Below are 13,619 nucleotides of genomic sequence, written 5' to 3'. Positions count from 1 at the left end.
TGACCTGTTAAATGGCCTTTGGGAGATCTCTCGCTTCCTCTGTTCTGTACGTTTTTGTGGAACTGTGCCTGCTTCACAGAGGCAGGGATGTGGAAAGCTGGAAAGGGATATTGAGCTATGTGGGATCTGCCTTCATATAAATGTCCTATTGCAGTAGTATATTGCTTTGTATGTAGCGGCGCTTCAGAATTTACTGAATGAGAGAATTGAGATCTGGGAGAAAGAGCTAACGGGGATTGATTTTCTAGTACAGTTATCCCTTGGTATCTGCAGGGGATTGGTTCCAGGACCCCTGTGGTTACCAAAATCCTGGATGCTCAAGTCCTTTATATAAAATTGCAATTTTATATGTAAAATTGCTCAAGTACTTTATATAAAATTATATAAAATTGCATAATATTTGCATATAACCTACCCTCTCGTATGCTTTAAATCTCTAGATTATTATAATATCTAATACAATGTAAATGCTTTGTAAATAGTCGCCAGCATGGGGCAAATTCAAAGTTTTGCTTTTTGGAACTTTCTAGAATTTCCCTGCTCCTCTCCCTCTGAAAATTTTCCATCCACAGTTGGTTGAATCTGTGGATGTGAAACCCGTGGATACTAGCCTCATAGCATTTGTGGCTGATATTATTACAGTAGTGATATAGGTTACCTATTTCTTTGTGGATAAGTAGACTGCAAGTTGAGAGAAGGTTATATTCTTTAAATCTTCATTATTTTTAACTCCCCATTGTTAGGATTCTAGAATCTAGTTTAAAAGGAACCTTGAAGCTTAGTTTTTTTCTTGTTTGAATGTTGTATTTGGAAATATAGTTTCACTGGAAGTTGCAAAAAAATGTACAGAAAGGTTCTGTGTGTCTTTCCCTCTGTTTTCGCCGGTGGTGACATTTTGCATTTGTTAGTTATGTACAATATCAACAGAAAATTGCCACTGGTACAATCCACAGATCTTATTAGATTTCACCAGTTTTACATGCCTTTATTTGTATGTTTATAGTTTTATCACATATGTAGATTTGCATAACCATTACTGCAATCAAGATATAGAATTATTCCATTACCACATAAAGCTCATTTTTTAGCCTGAAATATTTCTTGGTGGAATTCCGCTTCTCCCTCTCACCCCAATCTTCTGCGCCAAATAATTGTCCATCTTGTGATTGCTCAGCTCTAGGGAAGAAACGCATCTTTAAGGGGTTTTGAGTTTAGACAGCCTCAGCTAAAATGGTGTGTGGGGTTCATATGACAATTATGAGAGATAAGCCTGTACTTTGATAGGAAGGGCAATGGCCAGCAGTAGCAGATGATGATTGGCAGTAGCTCTCCCCTGGATGGCAGAGGAAGAGGCTATGGAATAAAAGGAATAATAATCTCATTGTGATGTTTTCCACTTTTGTATGGATTTTCCTTGAGCAGACAGTAATGATAATAATAGCTAATATTTGTTACTCTGTGCTTTGCATAGGCATTATCTCATCTGGTCTTCACAAGAATCCCTGTGAGGTAGCTATTATATCTACTTCATAGATAAGGAATTGGAAACTTAGAGGGTTGATAACTTGTCTGGAGACTCACAGTGAATAAGTGGTGGAGTTGGGATGTGAGTGCAGGTAGCCTGACCCTAGAACCTGCATTCTTGATCACTGTGTTACTTAGGGGATGTGGAAACTTTCATGGGTAAAGGTGGGAAGTTCTGAGTTTTTGACTGTTGAGCTTGGGGTAGATGTGCCCAGATGAAGTGAGCACACAGTGAGAACCTAGGCCAGGTGAACACTGAATCAGGTTTGGTGTCTAGGTTGTTGGTTGTCACTCTCTGATCTCTGTGCCCTAGGACAGTCCCTCCCACTCAGCAGGACTTAGTTGCTTCCATCTCACAGGGATCCAGATGAATCTGATTTTCTGTAAGAATTTCTCAAAAAGTATTTTGAAGGCCAGGTAGTATTCTTTTCGTTATTTTATTTTGACTTCTTTGTTGGAGTAGGTTCCCAATGCCAGAAAATCCTGAGTCTTGTGGCCAATGTGGCTAAATACCAAATTACAGCTATATGAGGATGACTCATCTCTGCGATTCTTTTTTCTAAACTACCTCTTGTCTGTTTTAAAGTCCAGGTGCTTTGTACTTTTTCTGTTGCTGCTTGTCCTTCAGAGGAGCATTTCACAGAAATGGTTTTCTCTGCAATTTGTGGAGTACCTTTGGCCAGAATACGCTTTTGTGAAACACTCTAGCTGAGAGGGAGTGACTGGAGAGTGAGGAGGGGGGCTGGGTATTTTTCAGCAGAATGGGACGGGTTATTAAGCATTTCCTTATTAGGTCTCCAGACTTGAGCTAACAGTCTAGCTGGGGCAAAGGAAAGAGAAATGTTGCTTGTAAAAGCTAGTGAGGGAAATCTTGATATAAATGTTAGGAGTTCTCGAAATTAAGAGACCAAGTCTGTGATCAAAAATATTGTCAACTGTATCTTTTATTTTATTAGTAATAAATCACTTATTATTTATGATCAGGTGAAATCTGTGAGTCTTGATCTTTTTTTTCCTTTCTTTTTCAGATTTTGACATTATTTTCTCAGATGTTGAGATGAGTTTGTTGAAATTACTCAGGCAGAGTCTCAGTTAAATGGAATAGAAAGTTCTGTTGCATATGAATCCCGAGGAGGTAAACCTGCCTTCTTGGTGTTCAAAGCAGTAACAGATCTTTAAATTAGGGACAGAGACAGGATGACCATTTTTGAGGATATGGGTGCAGAGCAGAAGGAAAGAACACGCCGACCCATCCTTCTCTGCGTGCGCTCACTCTTTAGGGTCCCTTTAAATCCTTTAACTAATCTGTGTCATTACTTTTTTGTTTTCCTGGCCCTAGAATAGTAAAGAGCAAAGTCCTGGAGGTTGAGAGAAGTTCAGCACCCTCATTTGATATGTTTATTCTGATGTTGCAGCAGTGCCCTTTTTCATGAGAGCTGCTAAGATAATTTCTGGAATTAGACTTAAAAACGTAGCCCTCAAAAGCAGTCAAAAGTGACAGAATTCAGAATAATGTTTATCCGGGGGGTGCGGGCCTGCGGGAGCCTGTGAGGGAACTGTAGGCGGTCCATGTCGTGATCCGGGTGGTGGTGGCTTGAGCGTGTTCACGGGTAGAAATTAATGAAGCAGCTCACCTAAGTTTGGTCCACTTTACGTACCTTCATGTTTGTATGTTACATCTCGAATAATGAAAAAAATCCAGTGGGAAGAGTGGACTCATGTATCTTTAGTTCTAGCCCAGCATTCTGCTTCTCAGAGTCTCTTGGTAGGTATATTAGGATGAAATATGAGGTTCCTTTTTTTTTTTTAATTTTTATTGGGGTATAGTTGCTTTACAATGTTGTGTTAGTTTCTGCTGTACTGCAAAGTGAATCAGCAGTACATATACATACACCCCCTCTTTTTTGGATTTCCTTCCCATTTAGGTCACCACAGAGCATTGAGTAGAGTTCCCTGTGCAATACAGTAGGTTCTCATTAGTTATCTATTTTACACATAGTATCAATAGTGTATATATGTGGATCCCAGTCTCCCAATTATGAGGCTCCTTTTGTTGGGAGGGTGTGAACTCTGTAAATGGAGGACAGACCAAGGTTTGGTTAAAGAATGGGAGCTCCTGTGTTCTCCCCTGGTTCCCTGCCGGGTCCCTGCAGTACCTTTGAGGAAGGTGGAGGCCCAGTGCCCACTATTTCTTAGTGAGGACTCTTGCACTTCAAACAAGAGGGTTTGGTCCCTACTTCTCTCCCTGAGCCTCCTTATTTGGTCTCCTGTCCCCAGTTCAGTAAACACCTGCCCTAGGCCCCTTGGGAGCAGGTTGGATGTTGAAAGTTTAGTAGTGTTTTCTTTTGACCAGTGGTCTCTGAGGGATTCTGCTTTGACTTGGTTAAGTTAATATTCTCCCTTTCCTGATCCCTCACTGATTTCCCCACCTGTCTGCTCCTTGCAGACCCTTTGTCTGTGTCTCCGGCCCGCTGGGCTGAGGAATACCTGGAGCAGTCAGAGGAGAAGCTGTGGCTGGGAGAACCAGAGGGGACGGCCGCCACTGCTCGCTGGTGAGTCCAGCCGCTTCGCTCGGGACGGCTCCCTGTGGAAGGAGTGGGACAGTTTTCCTGCTCCCCTCCACCAAGCTCCTCTATCCACACATTCTTAAACCAAGTTGCAATCCCTTCATTTTCTGCTCTAAGGTTTCCACTTGTATCATTACCCTGATTCATTTATGTCTCAAATATAATCGAGTCGAGAATCCTAACTGTCCTACCAAAAGTTTGTAACTTTATCTTATGCACCCTGTTCCCCCTTTAATTTGGAGCCTGCCACTGTCTATTCCTTCTCTCTGAAAAGACGTGTTTGGGAAAGAGAGAGGTGAAAGCATGTAGCTAGTGCTTTGCCACTCCTGCCCAAATGTCCTTCTTTAATGTAAATTGAAATTAGTAGGTCCTCAACCAGAGAGAGGAGTAGTGTCACCCTCTCTGTTCCCCGATGAGAACTGTAACTGCCACGGGCTGGGAGTGGGGAAGGATGTGGCAGACTAACGTGTAAAATGAGCGAGTCCTCACCTGTCCCAGGTATGATGAATACCAGCCTGAGGAGGACCTGCAGCACACGGCCAGCGACTTTGTGGCCAAGGTGGATGACCCAAAGCTGGCTAACTCTGAGGTGAGCCACGTCCCGCTGCTACTTTGCCCAGCAGAGCTGGTCTGAGAACTCAGGAGTCCTGCTTCTCTGACCCCAGTTTAGTTTAAGGCGAAAGAGATGAGATCCGAGGTCCACTCCTTCCTGTCTGGAGAACAGAGACTTACGACCCTGCCTCTTCTTCCAGTATTCTTGCCCTCATTTCCTTGCCTACTAACCCTTTGTCTTTTCTGTGCCTTCTCAGATCTCTCGAGCCAGAAATCCCTTTCTTTTTGCTCTCTGCTTTTTCCAGCGTCTTTAGCCTATCTTGTCTGTAGCTAGAGATGGTCAGGGGGAGGGGTAAGTGCAGGCTTCTCTGGGCGTGGTTGAGAGGGCACACCCGGAAGTCCTCTCCCAAGTGGCCTGTGTGTGTCTCTGTGCCCCAGTTCCTGAAATTCGTGCGGCAGATTGGCGAGGGGCAGGTGTCCCTGGAGTCCGGCGCAGGGTCGGGCCGAGCTCAGGCAGAGCAGTGGGCAGCAGAGTTTATTCAGCAGCAGGTAGGACACTGTCACCTCCCAGTCCTACCTCAGAGCCGGCTGGTGCCCCCGGCCGTGGGTTCAGTGTTCAGTGGTCCCAGATGGGGAAGGGATCTTATTGCCAGCTTGTTTGGTAGCATCCAGGTCCTGAGTGGGTGGGAAAGAGATTCTGAGAACGTTCTTCTCAGAAGTGCCCAGGTTGGTGGTGTCTAATGGGTATTTAGTTGACATTTAGTGGGTGGAAAGTTGGTGGTGGTGGTATGACCATCCTTCTTTGTCACAGGGTACTTCAGAGGCCTGGGTTGACCAGTTCACAAGACCAGTAAACACATCTGCTCTTGATATGGAGTTTGAACGAGCCAAGTCAGCTATAGAGGTGAGAGCAGCTAGTACAGGTGTAACCAGTCCAAGAGAAAACACTTCTTTGGAGAGAGTAGGTGTCTTAACATCAGAGACGGGTGAACATTGTATTTCATAGTGTTCTTGGAGTCTCTTTGTCAGAATTGCTTGGGATGGGTGGTTGCCCATCAGAAATGCAAATTCCTGGGCATCACAGACTACTGAGTCAGAATCTGGGGGTAGGATCTAGGAACCTGCATGCAAAGAAGCTCTTCAGGTGATCTTAAACACATTGACGTTAAACAACTACTGCCATAGGGACTCCATCTTGGTGGAACTAAGGGTGGGGCGGGGTGCTCATGATGAATCTTCTGTTTCTCTCTGCCTTGCCTTCCTTACAGTCTGAGGTCGATTTCTGGGACAAGTTGCAGGCGGAGTTGGAGGAGATGGCCAAACGGGATGCTGAGGCCCACCCCTGGCTTTCTGACTATGACGACCTCACAGCTGCTTCCTACGATAAGGTAAGAACTAGTTTTTCAGACTGCAGGATTTCCTTGTTTTATTGTCTCTCCTTTAATCCTGAATCTGAAGGGTACCCACTCTTAAGTAATTATTTTCTTGAGCCCCTTTCCGTGAAAGGCAGCCTGAATTATTCCCTTGCCCCTGCGCTCCTCCAGTTATTGAGAGTATGCTTTATTCTTGGGATGTAGAAGTTAATGATAATAGACCACCCTCGTCAAATAACAACAGTAAGCGACAAAATACCTAGAGTAGAGGTTTGCACACGATGCAGTAAGAGCACAGAGGAAGGGGCCTTGCTTTGGAGGTTGGTTGAAAACATTTTAAGAAGATTCATAGCTCCTTTGGTAGAGAGTGGTAGGTGGTGGGCCATCTCTCTGCCCTCCACCTTAGTATCTATTTACTTTTTTAACTCACAAGTTTATTTTAAATTCTGATCTCTTCCTGTAGGTACTAACCACTTGCCCCCAGTTTAGGGTATTTTCGAAGAATTGTATTAAATAATTCAAATGCTAAGAAAATTTCCCAGAAGTCGGTGGTGAAGAATGATTGAATTTTGCATGTAGTATATACTGTTGCCTTAGAAGCATATGTTATATCGGGGTATCACTGTGAAAAAAATCTGCTTGCGGGTTGTGGGGCATTCGGACATGTGGGTAATAATTGAGCTGTGAGTTGAAGCATGACTGGGGAGGGAGAGATTGCTTGGTTTTGAAAAAGGCAAAACAGGAACTGGGGAGGTGATCAGTGGTGTCTTTTTCTCAGCTCAGACCTAGTTGGGGCTAGAACTAGAGGGCCAGGATTCTGGAGGTAGATCTTGCGAAGATAGAGAAGAACAGAGTTCAAGATAACTTAGAAAAGGCTAGGATTTAAAAGCCAATGAAAATCTTAGTACTAGGAAAAAGATGATTTTGTTTATTACCCCGGCCTGACTTTCTGAGAGTTGTTCTGTGATGTAATAGAAAAGGGAGCTTACCTTTTGGGACCCCATCCTCTGGTTTTTCCATAGTAAGAGTTTCTTCTATAGACTTGTGATGAGGAAGAACTGAAGGAAATACCTGGAGATAATACTTTTATTAATTTATAATAGACACTTGATAAGTTGCACAGGCCCTGTCGACTTACAAATGGCAAGGTATAAAGTTTAGATAAAAATTTCCTGGGACTTCCCTGGTGGCACAGTGGTTAAGACTCCGCCTGCCAATGCAGGGGACACGGGTTCAATCCCTGGTCCGGGAAGATCCTACATGCCACGGAGCAACTATGCCTGTGCACCACAACTACTGAGCCTGCGCTCTAGAGCCTGTGAGCCATAACTACTGACCTATGTGCCACAACTGCTGAGGCCCATGCACCTGGGGCCTGTGCTCCGCGAAAAGAGAAGCCACCGCAATGAGAAGCCCGTGCACTGCAATGAAGAGTAGCCCCGCTCGCTACAAATAGAGAAAGCCCGTGCACAGCAATGAAGATGCAACACAGCCAAAAAATAAATAAAAATAATTAAAAAAAAATTTTTCCTGGTTTTTGATAAGTATAGACATAGCTCTAACTTCATATGAGCAGCACCTCCTCTTAGCATTTTTTACTTCTGTATTAATGACATGATAGTTGGAATAAATTCTTTAATTCAAAACCTAAAAACATAATTATGTTTTTAGATTTTTGAACCCTATTTTGATATCATTGATACCTTGGGATATTGCAAAATTAGGATTAGAAACATTTGCATTAAGGTTCCAGATTTTGTCTGCCTTTTGTTAAACTGTTAATAAATTATATGTCAATAGCACTTGTTTTTTATTTTTCAAATGTTGATCTGACTCTATCAGGTAAATTCATGGGTATCTGAATGTCGTATTTTTTATTCATGATCCTTAAATTTTCAAGGCTACACCTACAGCTGGAGCAGATATGATACTGTATACTGTTAGCGTGAAGGAGAAATTTCTGTGATGGGACACACTCTACTTAGTAGTGATCCTATTTTTGCAGTATGATCCTATGAAATTTTGAGCAGACCAGACGATGGATCAGACCTGATGAATGGCTTGGATTAGACTTTTTAAGATGCAACAGTGGTCCCAAGCTTATCCTGCATCCTGTGGGTTGTTAAAGGTTCCTCCAGAGGACTCTTTTTTTTTTTTCATCTATACAAATATTCTACTTTTGAAAAATTCCTCTCTGATCAGCAATTGATAAAATCTCAAGGAGGATAGATAACACAGACAAGAGCATACTTAGAGAACCCTGTGGTTGCAACATGATGGAATTGACTTGTTGCATTGTCTGCTGAGGATAATACCTATTCACGCGTCGTATTTTAACCTTTTTGGTAAGGCTGTGGCAGATATTCTCATCTGATGCTCTCAGTAACTCTGAGAGGCAGGAATTACTTTCATGAGGAAATTGTGTTATCGGTGACAATGATCTGTTTCCTACGGGGTGGCTTAAAACATGGGAGGGTGAATGCAGAAGGCTTTATCTTGTGGAACTCTAATAGTCTAGGTGGGGCTGGCAAACTGTGGCCCATGGGAAATCTATCCTTCCACCTTTTTCTTTTTTTTTATGGCCCGTGAGCTGAGAATGGTTTTAACATTTTTAAATGGTTTTAAAAAAATGAAAAGTAATAATTTGTGAAACGTGAAAATTATATATTGATAAAATTCAAACTTCAGTGTCCATAAATAGAGTTTTATTGGAACACAGCCATGCTTGTTTACATATCATCTGTGGCTAGTTTCTCACTGCTCTGGTGGAGATGAGTAGTTGTGACAAAATATTTATCCTCTGCCCCTTGCTGATCCTTGTTCTAGGGTCCTTTCCTATCTTCTGAGTTTTCCTGTTGCACGGAGGTGTCCCAGGAACATTACCTATTCTCAACATGAATATACGTTTTATACGTTTATCCCAAATCCATCTCCTGTATGTCTCACTTCTTAAATCCCCATTGTAATTATTTAATTTTTATTTGTTACAAATAATTTGCAGATTACTTATAATGGTTTAGAACTTTGCTGGCAAGATTTGAGCGTTTCTGGTTCTTGAGCAGTTTCACAATGGTAGTGAAGAAGGGCCTCACTCATGTCTTTGTTTCGTACAGTTTCATTCTGATTTGTCCTTAACTGCGTTTAGAAAGGGCCCTGCCCTGTATTTTGCATCTTGTGTTCATTCTGGGGTATTGTTTTGTGATGGTAACCACTGCTCTCCAAAAAGGAGCATTTTATTCCCTTGTCCCAAGTCACACGCTTACTAGGGACCCATTTTATCTTAACACGTCTCTGCCTACGTGGAAGCCCTGGGGACAGAGCTCTGCACAGAGCATCATAACTTCCCTCAAATGAGAAAGCCTCAGCTAGAAGAGGACTGGTCTTTCTGAAGCGTTTTCTGCCCTCAGGATTTTGGCATCTAGCTTTAATTTACTATCAGATACAGATTAATATTCATAACTTTTAAGAATGAAATTGGGAAATAAATTAAAATTTTCAAAGTGCTTGAACACATGCTGTCCAGTCAGTGTGCACAGGACTCCGTGAGCTGGGTAAGAGTTGCATTTGAATAGCAGGGCCTCTGACTCCAAATTGCATTTCCTTTATAGATTATCACACTATTGCAGGATAACAAGAAATGCCCCTTGAATAGCTAAAGAGAACTTATCTCATTACTGTAAGCAGATCCTGTTAAGACATGTGCTCTGTCCAGTAATGAGAGATCAGGGATGTGGAAACACCGGCTGATAAAAACTTCCTAAAATGAGCTTAATCCCAGCTCATTTTAGGATCAGAGTTTGCCTGGCTTTCCAGTCGCTGTGGGCATGACCCGGAATTTCTTCACTGTGGTCGTAGGTGATCTCCTTTATGACATGGAGAACTTGCCAGCATTTATCCGGATACCTTTTTGGAGGCCTTCAGCTTCTTTTCCACGTCAGTCTTGGTTGTCAGCTCCCATTCCTGCTGCTCTGTGATGGCCCCCTCCGGGACGGGGTCTCACTTGGCTTCCCTTCCTCGTAGGGGTACCACTTTGAGGAGGAGAACCCCCTGCGTGACCACCCCCAGCCTTTTGAGGAAGGGCTGCGGCGACTTGAGGAGGGGGACCTGCCGAACGCTGTCCTGCTCTTCGAGGCGGCTGTGCAGCAGGACCCCAAGCACATGGAAGTGAGCAGCTCGTTCTTCTGACTTCAGATGGGAGACGCTCCCTCCAGTTTTGAGGGAGGCCCCTGAGGGTGGTGCCGATATTAGGGCCCGGGCGACAGCCTGGTCGGGTTCTGAGAGTGAGGTGGTGGGTGGGGCGAGCAGAGGAAGCAGTGGTGGGAAGGTGAATACCGGGGTGATGAAACCGGGGTGATGAAATCTGGCAACTTCCCTCTAGGCCTGGCAGTACCTGGGGACCACCCAGGCGGAGAATGAGCAAGAACTCTTAGCCATCAGCGCCCTGCGGAGGTGAGTACACTGAAAGGGTGGGGGGCAGGGTGGTCCCAGGGCTCTACAAATAACCTTTAGAATGACAGAGCCTACTCTTCTTTCTGGCTACTAACACGAGTGTTTTCTCATGATGAAGCTCTAAGGTTTGGGGTGAGTCTGGAGATAACTGGCTCCATTTGTTCCTAGGCTTTTGGTTTTATTTGTGGGACCCTGGCTGGTTCCTTGGCTGCTGAAATGTTCCGTTTCTCAGGACTGTAACTTTATTAATAAGCCACCCGTAGAGGATTCCTCCGTACCTTAACTGCGGGAGTTGGCAGGTACCTCTGCGTTCTGAAGCTTGGCTCGGCTCCCAGGGTGCTGATAGGTGCAGTGTCAGCCTCAGAGCCCAGCTCTGTCCATCTCTGTCCAAACAGGTGCCTAGAGCTAAAGCCAGACAACCGGACGGCACTGATGGCGCTGGCTGTAAGCTTCACCAACGAGTCCCTGCAGCGGCAGGCCTGCGAGACCCTGCGAGACTGGCTGCGCTACACACCAGCCTATGCCCACCTGGTGGCAGCCGGGGAAGAAGGGGCCAGCGGGGCAGGACTGGGCCCCAGCAAGCGCATCCTGGGCTCTCTGTTGTCCGAGTGAGTGTGGGGACCTCCTGGGATGACGAGTGGCAACCCGAGTAGAAGGAGGACCTGGCTTGTGGAATTTTGGATAGATTGAGGCTCAGGGTCTAAGAGTGGGATGGAAGACTCAGGATTGGAAGGAGGATAGATAGACGCATCTTGGGGGTACGATTGGTTAGTGAAAGGATTATTTGGGAGGGGTAGGAATATAGACGTATCCATCCACCTGCTTTTTTGCATTTTTTTTTTCTTCCGTGTCCAGTTCCCTGTTTCTCGAAGTGAAAGAGCTCTTCCTGGCAGCTGTGCGCCTGGACCCGACATCCATTGACCCTGATGTGCAGTGTGGCTTGGGAGTCCTCTTCAACCTGAGTGGGGAGTATGACAAGGCGGTGGACTGTTTCACAGCCGCCCTCAGCGTTCGTCCCAATGTGAGCCTCAGGGGAGGAAGGGAGATAGGACAGGACTCTATACCTTATGGAGGAATCGTTTGTTGGGACCTTCGGAGTCATGGGATATTTCATTCCAGTGTTCCATGTACTGGTTGCCTTGGGAGAATTGGGAAAAGAAGAGCGGGAGTCTAGGGTCGTCTGGACTTAGGGGAGTCTGCGGGGGGTGAGTGGTTGCGTCATGGTCACAACGTCGTGGCCACACAGTGACCTGTGGAGACAGGAGTGGAATCGTAACATGCGTTAGAGAAACAGAGTGGGGAGCCAGGGGGAGATCGGGCAGAATTTGATCTGAGCCTGGGCCCTGTTTCTAACCCTTGTCCATCCCTATCTTAGGACTATTTGCTGTGGAATAAGCTAGGGGCCACCCTGGCCAATGGAAACCAGAGTGAAGAAGCAGTAGCTGCATACCGTCGGGCCCTCGAGCTCCAGCCTGGCTATATACGGTCCCGCTACAACCTGGGCATCAGCTGCATCAACCTTGGGGCCCACCGGTGAGAGTATCTACTGAGGAGTGAATGAATGAATGAATGAATGAATGAACTCCCTGCCTTTGGCCCTGGCTCCTCATTCTCTATCCTGTTATTTGACCTCGAGCTCCAGCTTTCTTTCTCCCCATGCCAGCTGACCTACCTCCTTCCACTGGTTCTGCTCACCAGCTCTCATTCTTCTCCCTTGCAGTGAGGCGGTGGAACACTTTTTGGAGGCCCTGAACATGCAGAGGAAAAGCCGGGGCCCTCGGGGCGAAGGGGGTGCCATGTCGGAGAACATCTGGAGCACCCTGCGTTTAGCCTTGTCTATGTTAGGCCAGAGCAACGCCTACGGGGCGGCTGATGCCCGGGATCTGTCCACCCTCCTAGCAATGTTCGGCCTGCCCCAATGACAGTGGGATGGGCTGCCCTGCGAGTGTTTGCCTGGAGGGGTGCCTGCTCTGGATGTGATCCCCTCTCCCCAAACGGGCCTACCAAGGGGGTGGGCTGATGGCCACAAGCGGTACTGCCTCTCAGGAGCTGCCTCAGTGTAGGGGTGGGTAGTCTGGGTTCTAGTTCCTGCATAATTGTAGGAAGATGAGCTGTGTTGTCGGAGTCCCTTGGTAATTCAAGGGCTGTCCGTGCAGCTCCAGATCTCTCTGCTCATCACGCCCTTTCTTGGTGCTGCTTTTTGGGAAGGACCCAAAGATACAGGTTGTCATCTGCTGCCATTTCTGATTGGGTCTACCACATTTGTAGCGTCTGTCCTCCCCCTCCTTTCTCCTTTTACTGGGACTTGATGATAGTCCAGCCTCCTCGCGCAGTGGTGTGTGGCAGGTTCTGTCAAGCGCCTCTGATGACTGTAGGGTGGGACGTGTTAGGAGTTGGCCTGTGTGATTTGAATGTTGATTTGGCTCAGCAGAGCTGAGGTTTTAGGGGTGCTCGTAGTTCTGTCATTCTTGGACCTCTCCTGGCTATAGCTCAGAGTCCCTGGATAATGCTGTGCGCAGTAATGGGCGTCATTACCATAGGGGTCCTCAGGGGCTGCCGGGGTTAAGTTGCTACAGAGTGTTTGGGTGTGGGGAGAGGAAACCTCATTGTGGAATGAGCCTCGAAGGGACCACGTAGGCTCAGGTCAAGGGCTCTGGCTTGGGGGCCTGTGGAGGGAGGACAGAGCAGGTGGGACGAGGAATGTCCTGAGTGCAGCCATCCCCCTCCTCTTAGAAAGACCTGCGAGTAGGAATTGAGCTAGCTCTTCTGGAAAGTTGGTTCAGAAATTGCAGTCTTGCCAAATTCCTGGCAGAGAGAGGGTTCAGTGTTACCTTGAGCCTTTGCTGTCCTTGAAATGTTTGTAGCGGGGAGGGTCGGAAAATCCCCTTCCCCCATATCACCTCCACAAGGCGAAGGCTGAGAGGAAGTGAGTGAGCAGCTTGGGTTCTGCCGGGGAGATGCCCCGAGCCCAGAAACGACTGAAGCGGCCGGGAAGCCTCTTGCCTTGTCTTAGGTAGCTAATGGTCAGATTTTTTTTAAAACTACCGTGGTCCCAAGTTTCCATCCTAAAATTTATTTTTCTTTGTATGAATATGTGTAAATGATTTAAAAAATTGTAAAATATTTGTATGAGGAATAAATGGAACAGACATGG

At 45.9% G+C, this 13,619-nt stretch overlaps 1 protein-coding gene across 7 annotated transcripts in view; it reads left to right on the top strand.

The window, feature by feature from the left end:
- Nucleotides 1–13,619, top strand: part of PEX5 (peroxisomal biogenesis factor 5) — an 18,301-nt gene extending 4,682 nt beyond the window's left edge. For 5 of the 7 annotated variants that reach the window (XM_060306312.1, XM_030834530.2, XM_060306311.1 and 2 more), the window contains exons 6-16: nt 3,971–4,076; nt 4,590–4,680; nt 5,082–5,192; nt 5,455–5,547; nt 5,912–6,031; nt 10,037–10,180; nt 10,395–10,465; nt 10,861–11,073; nt 11,321–11,486; nt 11,841–11,998; nt 12,186–13,619. In XM_060306312.1, the coding sequence (XP_060162295.1) occupies nt 3,971–4,076; nt 4,590–4,680; nt 5,082–5,192; nt 5,455–5,547; nt 5,912–6,031; nt 10,037–10,180; nt 10,395–10,465; nt 10,861–11,073; nt 11,321–11,486; nt 11,841–11,998; nt 12,186–12,387 (1,475 nt within the window). In that variant the 3' untranslated portion in view covers nt 12,388–13,619. The remainder of the gene's footprint in view (nt 1–3,970; nt 4,077–4,589; nt 4,681–5,081; nt 5,193–5,454; nt 5,548–5,911; nt 6,032–10,036; nt 10,181–10,394; nt 10,466–10,860; nt 11,074–11,320; nt 11,487–11,840; nt 11,999–12,185) is intronic. The other 2 variants (XM_060306314.1, XM_060306316.1) reach the window with 2 other exon arrangements.

This window comes from Globicephala melas, chromosome 10, assembly GCF_963455315.2.
Source record: "Globicephala melas chromosome 10, mGloMel1.2, whole genome shotgun sequence".
NCBI lineage: Eukaryota > Metazoa > Chordata > Mammalia > Artiodactyla > Delphinidae > Globicephala > Globicephala melas.
This window is presented reverse-complemented; position numbering and strand designations above follow the sequence as displayed.